Raw genomic sequence first — 11,532 nt, forward strand, 5'->3', positions numbered from 1 at the left:
ATGTATAAATGTAAGTAATAACAATTTAGGGGGTGTTTGGCAAAAAAGCTTATTGCTTATTAGTTTATTAGCTTATAAGTTAATAAGTAAGTGTAGGGTAACTTATGAGAAAATGACGTATTAGAGATTCCTTACCCGAATAAGTTATTTTAATCCAAACACTTTTTTAACTTATAGTGATGTGGAACCTAATAAGTTGTTTTAAAAAAGCTTAGCCAAACACCCCCTTAATATGGTATGGTAATACTCTTGAAAAATAGATGTCATTTAATATTCATTTCTCGAAGTGAACACAAAATGGTTTTAACTTTAAAGAGATCAAATTATTCGCCGCCCGCCGCTTTGCGCGGGTAGACGGCTAGTGTATATATATATATAGGGAAAAGTTCATTAGAGAGCCAATATGGATCAAAGAACCAAGGAACCCATCTTAACCATCTATTTTCTTTTAATCATGGCCATTAATCCTTAATTAACCAAAAAGAACACAGAGGGGCATTTTGGTATGTTCAACGTTTAATCTAATGTTGTTGTTTGTCTCCGTTAGCGTCTTCTGTCACTGTCCTTCATCGATTAATCCGAAATCTCGGTTGTTCTTCGAAATCAACCTTTTTTATCCAATTTACTAATAGTTTTTTCAGATCTCAGCTGATAATCAGGTATTTTTAATACATACTCATCTTTCGTTTATGATTATTAGGTCAATTCCGATGCATTGTTTATCAACTTATTTTTATTGTTATTGTAATCGTCTATTGTCAAATTATGTTGATTTTACCGTTTAATCTTCAAATTGTTATGTTTTTATTGCTAATTTGATATTTGTATACCGTACGTTGAATTTGCGTTTGATGTTACTGTTTTTCATTTGGCCGTTTTTGTAATCATTCGTCTGTAATGCATATTCGACATTTAGATAATCAATTATATCTTGTGCATCTTCTAATATTTAAGTTTTTTCCAAACCTTTAGTGATTTTGAGATTCTTATCTTATCTTGTGCATATATTTTAAAGTTTTGTGATTATCTTGTTTATTTGTTTCCTTTTTTGTATAATTATCAATTCTAAATTTCTAATCTGTATATAAACTCCAGGTTACCGACGATTTATTATGAGTTCTTGTTCAGATTTGCATTCAACTATTAATTAAAAATCACATAAGTTTTTTTTCTTAATATAAATTTCATGTATTCTATATAATGTAAAAAAATATATGGTTTTTTTTTTTTTTTTTTGGTTTTGCAGTTCATGATCAGTCATCTTCAAATATGAATATTGATCATTCAAATAAAAGTAATTCTTGTTCAGATTTGCATTCAATTATTAATGCACAATCACGTAAGTTTTTTTTGTTAATATGAATTTCACATTTTATATATAATGTAATGAAATAGATGTTATGTTTGGTTTTGCAGTTCATGATCAATCATCTTCAACTATGAATATTGATCATCCTAATAGTAGTAATTCTCGTTATAGTTTTGATTTTGAGCTCTACAATACTGAAAGTTTTAAGCTTGTTCCGTATGATAAGTTGATACATAAGAAGCCATTCAAAGGATTGTTGTTTGATTCATTGGACATTGGTCTTGAATTTTACAAGACTTATGGTCAAGATTGTGGTTTTTACGTGAATATGTCAAGTCAAAAAAGATACAATGATGGCACAATTCATATTAGATATTCGACATGTAGTAGATCTGGTTTCATGGAGTCATTCAAGAATGAAAATGTTAATGTAAAATTTTCAGATGTTAAGAGAAGGAGAACTTCTTCTAAGAACGGATGCCTTGCTGTTTCAAAGTTCAAAAATCTCTGATGTTCTTTAATGTTCTAGATTTATGTGTTTGTTGAAGATCACAACTATGGACTTGTTGCTCAAGATCAGTTGCACTTATTAAGGATTGATAGGACAATGGATTTTCTTGATGAATCCTTTATACATAAGGTTGGTACTTGTAACATTGGTGCTTCAAAAGCTTATAACTTGGTGAGTAGTATGAAGGGTGGCTTTGATTCTAGGGGAGGGACTATAGTTGACTTTAAAAATTTTCATAAAGATTTGAATTGTAAAATTGGTGTCAAAGATTCCCAAATGGTTGTGGATATATTGACAAACATAAAATTGTGTTTCTCTAAATTTTCATTTGAGGTTCAAAAAGATGTTAATGATCATCTTACTGGACTTTTTTGGGCTGATGATACTTCGAAAGCCAACTATAAGGAATTTGGAGATGTAGTATCTTTTGATGCTACTTATCAAACAAACAAGTAACTCCTAATCCTTATTTGTTCTTTTTATGGTATTTGTTCTTTTTAATAATACCTATAAAAAAAATCCAGGTATTCTATGGTATTTGTTCTTTTTACTGGAGTTGACTACCACAAGCGTTGCGTTACTTTTGCTACTGGTTTACTAGCTCGTGAGACAGCAGATGCATATGTGTGCTTGCTTGAAGTGTTTCATAAATCATTTGTCAAGCCTACCATGATGATTGTAACAAATCAGGATTCATCAATGAAGAAAGCTGTTAATTTTGTTTTTCCTGAATCGAAGCATAGGCTATGCATGTGGCACATCACTTAAAAACTTGAGGAAAAGGTATATTTTTTGTTTCTTGAAATTTATATATGTTTATAACCATATAGATCATAAAGCATATAGTGAATTGACAATGTAAATTTTCATATGATGAAATGAACAAATCTAAATCATAAATCACACTGTGAATTCATAATGTGAACCAAATGTTATGTTAATATGAATTACATCAAATATTCAACACATGTAATGATTCCATATGTTTCTTTTTTTTAGATTCCTATCGATGTTTATAACCATCCAGACTTCCAGAAGAAATTTTTGGATATTTTATGGAATCTTCAATGTTCTCCACAAGATTTTAAAAATTCATGGTCAACAGTGTTAGATAAGTTTCATCTAAAAGAAAATGACTGGTTAAGGTCTGTTTTTAAAATAAGGGATGTTTGGATTCCAACTTTTATGAGAGATCTTGAACTTTCTAGTTTGATGCGAAATACTTCAAGATTAGAGAGTTTGAATAATGCTTTCTTATATTTTTTTTGCATCATAAATCAAATTTGGTGAATTTCATGATGTCGTTTGATAGTGCAATGGAGAAGCAAAGGCATCATTAATATTTATTAGATTATCAGTCAACAACTACTACCCCCAAGCTAAGGACTCCTTTGGCTATTGAAAAGTATGCATCGGAAATTTATACACATAATATTTTCTTGGACATTCAGAAAGAGTTATATAAATTCGTGTTTTATTGTGTTCAAGAATCTATAGTTACTGAAGATGAAAGTGAAGTTTATGTTTTGAGAAATAAGAAGGAAAAAAAAAGTTGATTGATAAAAATCTGAATGAGGATGAAGAATCTGATGACTTTTATAGAAATAGTCTTCCTTCTCATTGTCATAATACTCATTACAAGGTATGTCTCTTTGTCCTAATACTGTTTATTAAATATAAAATGTAGTTTCAAAATTCACACTGTGAATGTAGGATGTTTTGCTAAGTAATAGTGTGAATTTTTATAGAGTTATAAATTGGTTTGTACTTTTCATTAGATTAGTATGGAATATGTTTTGTTTTTTTTTTTTTTTGTAAATTTGATTTGAAGTACATAGTTATGTTATAGTATTATGATTTCTACTGTCTTGTTGGTTCATAATGTGAATTGATGTTAATTTGTATAATTTTTGTCAAATGGTATGAGATAGAATTTCTTATTCACATATTAATTTGTTTATTAATGATAATTTTATAGGTTTTATTTAGTAGAAGGGGTGATAGCATTAACATCAGTTGTAGCTGCATGCTTTTTGTCCAGGAAGGATTGTTATGTCGTCATACGTTTTTCATATCAAATATGAAAGAGTATGATGAAATTCCATCAAATTTCATTTTGACGAGATGGGGAAAAGATATCATAGCTGATGGATTGTTGAGACACAAATGTGTCCTAAATGACATATATTGGCACATATAGGCATGTAATTAGTGTTTTAGACAGCTAACATGCAAGGAAACCACCTTATGGACTAGGATACACTTGAAATGAAGTGTTGAAATCACATGGGATTGATCAAAGGGGAGTGTACGTGTGACAACCCAAGTGTTTCCGTTACATTTTCCCCGTTACCATTAACGGAATATTCCACTGTATAAAAGTTCCGTTACTTAGAGGGCGTCAATTTAGTAAACATTCCATTTGGTTGCAATAAGCATGTCGTTAAGTCGTGATGAAAGGAAATAAAAACACAGGACACACAATTCCATTTATTTGGAAAATGTCAAGTTTTATTATTACGACCACTAAATCGGGTGCGACCAAAAGCCCTGTTTAACGGCAGTATCGGGTAAAATCCCACTGAGCCCTGACTCAAAACCCTATATAAGGGTGAGTGGAGTCTATTGGAGACTTTTTACACTCTCTCTCTCTATACTCTCTCTCTAGACCCGTTTTCGCCCCGAAACCGCAACCAAACGCTTCCAAATTGTAAGTCCGCTTACCCTAGCTTATTCTAAACATATTGATTCATGTTCATAGCCCAAAAATCGGACTTAGAAGCAATTGAAAAGGAGTTTACAGCCTAATCACCTCCTTAGGCCGTGAACACCCAAAACAAGGTCAAAATGACCCAAACTTGTCCCTAATAACTTGGAAATAAATAGGGGAATTAGCCTGGGGGTGTTTAAACACTAAAATGCATGGATTTAGGACTCAAAAAAGAGTTTACGGCCCAAGCACATGCTTAGGCCGTAAACTCCCCAAGTCATGGTCCCAAATGCACTCCAAACTCATCCTAGGGCTTCATACATAATTTAGAAATTTATCCTCTTGAGTTTAGACCCTTGAAACACTCCAAAATGAATTATTAAAGGGAGTTTACGGCTAGACAAGGGTCAAGGCCGTAAACACCCTTAAACATGCCCAAAATAATTGTTTTGTCCCCCAAATAGCCTCATACATTTACCATGAAATACTAGAAAGGGATTTAAAGGCTTAAACACAAGGAAATGAGGCATGACTTGGAGTTTACGGCCCAAGCATTTATCTAGGCTGTAAACTCCCCAAAACCCACTTAAATGATGGTTTTAATCCTCCAAAATAGCATCATACTTCACTAGAAATCACTAGAAAGGCATTAGGGGCTTTAAACTTCCCAAAACTCTAAGGATTAGAGTTTACGGCCGTAAACTCCTTAAGGAGTGGTCCCTTGGCTGTAAACTCATAGATCATGCCCTTAGAGGCCTCAAACCCACTCATGCCTTTTTGGAAAAGTGCTTAGAATAAATCAATGAGCAAGCTAGAAGCATAAAACACCCAAGAATATGACCTTGGGAGTTTACGGCCGTAAACTCCCTTGACTTAGGTCGTAAACTACAAATTGGTCCATGTTAATTCTTGAAACCCATTCATACACTTGATATTTGAGTTTAGAAAAGTTCCACAACTGATAGGAGACCCTTAGCACCCTTAAACGCTACCCGGGACCCTAAACACTTAACCAAAGGTGTTTTCTGCTCCTTTGAGCGCGTATATTTGTGTAATTAGCATTAAATATAATAATTGTATGTAAACATATGTTATCATATGTTAAATAGGTCATTGAGTGTGTTCGAGTCCTTACGTGGCACCGAACGCCCAAACAACACTCTCGTTGGACCTACTTACACCAGGTGAGTTCATACCCCTGAATGAACCTTTTTAAATGCTTTTAAATGCTTTTATAGGGGGGGTTACAAGTTATACATGCCAGTTATCATATCAATCACATGTGATTGATAACACGCATGCACAAGATTTTGCCACTATACACTGTTTTTACCGAGTAGGACGCTTTAACACTTTTCAATTGTTTTAAAACTCTTACTTATACCTCTTTAACTAAATTCATTTTAAACTGGTTCGTGAAGGATTTTCCAAGATTTTCAAACATATTTTACAAAAGAATACAACTTGTGAAATTTCCTGTTCATAAAGGTTTTTCATTAGAGATTCCCTTTTGACGTATATTTTTACTTTAAATTTATGCTGATTCGCTTATACTTATTTCATACTCCTACTCTGTAATGCTTCCACCCATACTGATAGACGCTTATACTTATCCACACTCTTACTTAGAAATACAAATCTACTTCACTAATACTTGATATCGACTCTACTTCACTTATACTTGAAACGCCCTCGTTTAAATTATTGTCGTCTCTGCTTCGTGATACGCTTATACCTATTCGACACTTCTGCTTCACTTGCGACTGCTTTTACTTCACTTGTATAGACGCTACTACTTCACAAGGATCATTTCTACTTGATTTACACACCTAGCTGTAGTTAGATGTATGTCTGTGCTTACATGGATACATATACGGGATTGACAACCCCGCACCCTGACTGCTAGCTATAGTCCCGGCCTACCAAGCCAATGGGTGACAAATGTCACATTATATAGATGCTTGTAGGGCATCTAGAACTCTAGTCAGTATGGTTACAAGTATCCTGGGTTGCCTTATAATTCATGGCTTTAAGGTAACGGTATTTCGTCAGCAATTTACACTGTAAGCTGATGTCCATTTTCAGAGTCACACTGTTTCGACCGTGGTAGACGTATCTTTCATTTGATAATGTCTGCGGTCTGTTATCACTGTTTTGACCGTGCTAGACGTATCTTTCAATTGATACTGTTTGTGGTCTGTAGCCTTTGTTTTGACCTTGCGAGATGTACCTTTCATTTGGTATCGTCTTCGGTTTATATTCACTGTTTTGGACCTTACCAGCTGTACCTTTCAATTGGCACCTCATGGAGTCTGTGTCTCCGTTTGTTAGACTGAACCAGGCGTGTCGTTAGTTCGATACTCTCCTGGAATCTATGATTCTTTAGCCTTAGACAGCAGTCCTCACTGCTGAGGCATATGTTATTTCCCTGATGTCTCCTGCTTCTTTAAATCAAATTCAACATTTGAAAATAATAGCAATTAAGGGAAAACTACATCTTACCACATTTCACTGACCAGCCTTGGTAGAAGGCTGCTTTTATTAAAGAAAATATAGGATTTTCTGGAAAGAACACTAATGCACTGAAAACACTTAACCTACTACTTTATAAAGTTATTTGACAAAATGACACTTAATACTTATGAACACACCAACATTTGTAAAAATGCTGATACTCGCTTTTCAAATAACTTGTAATCTCAGGTCAGCAATTAGACAGGTACATCCCCAGAGCTGTTGATGAAGATGGTTTTGTACCTTGCTACACTTTATATATATTTGCTTGTATTACTTTAATTCTATGTAATGTAACCATGTAAAATTATTACTGTTAATGAAATGTTTTGTTGTACTTTGATTACTATAATCATGTGTTGTGATACTTGACATGACGTCATCCACCCTAGAACGTTTCCGCCGTTCCGGTTTTGGGGTGTGACAGTACGGCCAAGGGATGTGTGTTCACGGCCACACTTGAGTATACAACCACACCATGTGTTTACGACCATAAACTCATGGAAAATCATGCAAAATGGGTGTTTGATCCATGGGAAAACTAATGTCTCTTGAGGTGCAACAAGAAGATGAACAAAACTCTCATTTGGAAGAACTTGAGGTGTGTACGGCCATACTAAGTGTGTGCGGCCGTAAACCCTCCAGATGGATGCATTTTGGGTCTTGATTCAAGGGTTCAAGAGTTCTATTGGATAACACACATCTATAAGTGTTTGAGGCTCAAGATATAACCAAAACAAGGGTTTATGGCCATAACAAATAGTTTACGACTTTAAACTCTTGGAGTTTATGTAGTTAGATGTTGTTTAAAGGCTAGGAAATCAAGTGTTACACATGCTAAACTGAATGATAGAAGAGGTACTCACACTTTGAAGGTCTTTGCGGAGTTTACGACCCAAATGGATGAGTGGTTCACGGATCCGCTTGAAGAATACTGGAAGATCTTTTTGTTATGGTTAGTGTTTGAAGATCCTAAGTTGTATTCTAAGGAGATACAAAGGAAAGAGGGTGAAAAGAGTGGAATTGGTGTTCTTGAATTTATGATACTTGAGAGAGAATGGAAGTTTCTTGAGGTGAATGTGTGAAAAATTAAGAAAAGCGAAAGAATATCCTATATATAGGGCATGAGTTCACGGCCTCTTGGAGTGTACAGCCATACACTCATCTTTTTGGCCGTACACACCACTTGATGGTGATTTTGGCTCAAATGCAACATGATGAACTTAATTTAACTCATCCCTAAACCTAAATATTGAATGCCCTATGCTTAGAACTTATTAGAATAACCCTTAACAAGACTAAAAAACAATAGAATTTAGTCTAACTTTTGGTTGACTGAGTTGACTTTATCCGATAAAAATTTTCGGTTTGCCACATCATCCCCCTGTTAGATGGAATTTCATCCCGAAATTGGCTTTCCTAGCTGTACTACTAGGGTTGTGCTTTTCTGAATGGCAGAATCGCCACTCGTAGACCTGGGCAACTTTGCCCTGCTATTTATGATATGATTCATACCTTATCCATCAATCATTACCTCGTGTGTACAAGTCATATAAAATTAAGATTAGTAACACATTCAGATGTGCAACACTGTCCCATGTCCACAACCAAACAAGGAACACGAGATAGGGTGGAAGCACAAACACTAAATGCACATAATCATAATTATATACCACCCTCGCGTATACACTCAGTAGTGATAGGTGGGTTGTGTTCGTACTTAGCCTCTGTGCTGTTGGGCGAGTGGTAGTTCGGGAAGGTCTGCAGAGTATATGGTGGCAAGTTTTTGGAGGGAAAAGTACACCTTACATGAGTACTTCGGGGTTTAGAATACAAGGTAGACGATTTCAAGGTCTGGGTCGGGTTGTCGTTATGAATGAATAAGGTTTCATGAATTTGATGGTCAAGGCGATGGAAACATATGAACTTAGTATGGTGCGGACCACGCCAATTCATGATGAATGATGTCAACAGAATCTTTACAGAAACAAAAGCTAGGCTGATTTGAAAGAAGCGTTTGTTATACGATGGTGTATCCCTAGTGTGCTCAACAATGTACTCTGTGTAGACTTTCTATTACTTTTAGTTTTCTCTTGATATTACCACTATCACAAACCATACCGCGATAAGCGAGTACTAATAGTGAAAGTAATTTTATAACTAGTATCGATACACTATATTATGATCCTCCTCGGTACCTCTATGATCGCATGGCATATACAAGTTATGTATAATTAAGACGGATAAGACGGTCAACTGAGTGGCTCTGCCCTAAATCTACAACCAAAAAAGGAACATGAATTAATTTGGAATCACTCACTCTAAGCCTGCAACATCTTAGCTAGACACAACCCTGATGTACATATTAAGCCATCATAACATACCTATACGGATCTGTTAGTTCTCTTATGAATGTTGTGACTTGTTCAGACGAGTGAGTTATTATAAATACTTTTAAAATTTCCCCATGTTTTAATCTTTTATAAATATAAAATAAAATTTTAAAGCAATTCTTAATTCGAAGATGTACCGCTGGTCGTTGGGGACTCCGGGGTAGTTTATCGTGCGGTGATCATCAGAATCCGTCCATCTGCACCTGAATTCTTCATTATCGAACAGTCCCTCTTATAATGCCCTGACTCACCACATCCATAGCAGACCTGGTATATTTCTACTTCGGGGACTTAGGAGATCGGTTGTGCTGGTGCCCTGCAGAATCAGGTAGTGTGCCCCTTCCTGTGGCAATTCAGGCACTGCATTTCGTGACATACTCCGATCTGGTGCTAGTTACACTTTCCACACTTCGGGAGAGTTCCAGCATATCGATTGGCAGGTGTTGGAATAGCAGGTGTTGTGGCGGTGTATATAGTACTCCTTTGTTGCTCCTATGGGGTTTCCTAAGTTGTTCGCTCCTTCCATTTTCCCCCCGACTTTCGTTTATAGTATCCTCTCTTCGATGGCTTGGGAACATGGACCACTATGCCATGGCGAACTCCATGGTCAATGAGTCGATGTGCCAGGCATTTGGCTCTATCGAATGTAGTTGGTTTAGAAGACAATACATATCCCTGAATCAAGGTAAATAAACCCCAGATGTATCTTTCTGTTTTCTTACTCTCCGGTGTAACCATCTCAGGGCATAGTGCTACCAGTTCGCTAAACCTGTTAGTGTAGGTCACTATGTCTGAGTCGACCATGGTATGCTCCCATAGTTATTGTTCTAGCTTTGGTACCTCTCCCTTTGGGCGGTATTCTTCTAACATTATGTCCTTTAGGTTCTCCCAACTTATTGATTTAGCCACTGATAGGGTCAATGACTTAACATGGCTATTCCACCATGTCAGGACTATGTCCGAGAAGGTTCATGCAACAAACTTAACTTTGCTCCCTTATGGGCATGAATAGATTGAAAAGACCGAATCTGTTTTCTCAAACCATCGTATCAGATCAATGACTCCTCCATTAACATTAAAGGATTTGGGTTTGAAGTTTATGAATTCCTTGTACGATCACTCTCGTGGGTGTCCGTGGTTTACTTCGGGGTCTGATAGGTGGGTATCGCTACCAGTTCCTTTGGTACCACCTTTAGTGATGTGAGCTAGAGCAGCTGATACTATGACTGATATCACTGCTTGGAGAGCGGCAGGATCAAATTGTGGTGGTGTATTCTCTATTTTGTTATTGAATCTACACCCTATAGGTCTACCACGAGGTATCTTTTGCTAAAAAGAATACAAAGATATGATGGAATAAGTCTATAACATAGGTTATAAGCCGGAAGCTGAATGACAATGTTATCGTAGTCCTAAATGTATCTGGTCCTAACTTTGACAGGGTTCTAGAAACAATTCATAACGGGAGTCTATGCAAAATATACTTATGAATCAGATGTGGCTATCCTCGAATGAATTCCTATGAATTGAATAACTGGTACTGGCTGCATGAAAACAACTAATCCTATCATATTGTGTGAGTAGTGTATTCACTAGCTCACTAAGTCATTCACAAGTATTATTTATTAGTGTGACGTATTAAGACATTTTAGTTTTCTCCGGTTGATCACTTATTGGAAAGCTCTTGTTGAATCTCTTCTTGCTTCTTCTTGACTCCTCTGCTGACTGCCATGATCGAGTGGTTACATCTATCAGGGTTTGTCGTATGAGAATGGAAGTGTCTAAAGAATCTATGAGATTAAGGGTAACATTGTGGGGTGATCCTTACTTGGTCCTCCTAAGTTGTATATAATTTAAGATTAAATGGACATTCGAATAAGTAATCCTACTCCAAAACCACAACCAAACAAGGAACAAGAAGTGGAGCATAGATCACAAATTCTAAGTCTATAAAATCTCAATTATATAAAACCTTGGGTGTATACAATCCGAAATTATAGACCTACCAGAAGGGTCTTCTAAGTTCTCAATCCCGAATTATAGACCTACCAGAAGGGTATTTTAAGTTCTCACATAAATTATTTATAGTGCCTAA

At 35.7% G+C, this 11,532-nt stretch overlaps 1 protein-coding gene across 1 annotated transcript; it reads left to right on the top strand.

The window, feature by feature from the left end:
- LOC145002803 (protein FAR1-RELATED SEQUENCE 5-like) lies at positions 1–2,588 on the top strand. The gene is made up of 5 exons (XM_078961997.1): positions 1–10; positions 1,247–1,339; positions 1,396–1,739; positions 1,839–2,272; positions 2,345–2,588. Exons 1-5 carry the CDS (start codon positions 1–3, stop codon positions 2,586–2,588), a joined length of 1,125 nt encoding a protein of 374 aa, XP_078818123.1.
- The last annotated feature ends 8,944 nt before the right edge of the window (positions 2,589–11,532 follow it).

The sequence above is a fragment of the Lactuca saligna genome, chromosome 6, assembly GCF_052625555.1.
Source record: "Lactuca saligna cultivar CGN05327 chromosome 6, ASM5262555v1, whole genome shotgun sequence".
Classification (NCBI taxonomy): Eukaryota; Viridiplantae; Streptophyta; class Magnoliopsida; order Asterales; family Asteraceae; genus Lactuca; species Lactuca saligna.

Excerpts from the sequence above, each read along its gene's own strand:
- LOC145002803 (XM_078961997.1), top strand. Across the intron at positions 1,740-1,838 it reads TCAAGAATGAAAATGTTAAT|ATTTATGTGTTTGTTGAAGA; the intron begins GTAAAATTTTCA and ends TTAATGTTCTAG. Across the intron at positions 2,273-2,344 it reads GCTACTTATCAAACAAACAA|GTATTCTATGGTATTTGTTC; the intron begins GTAACTCCTAAT and ends AAAAAAATCCAG.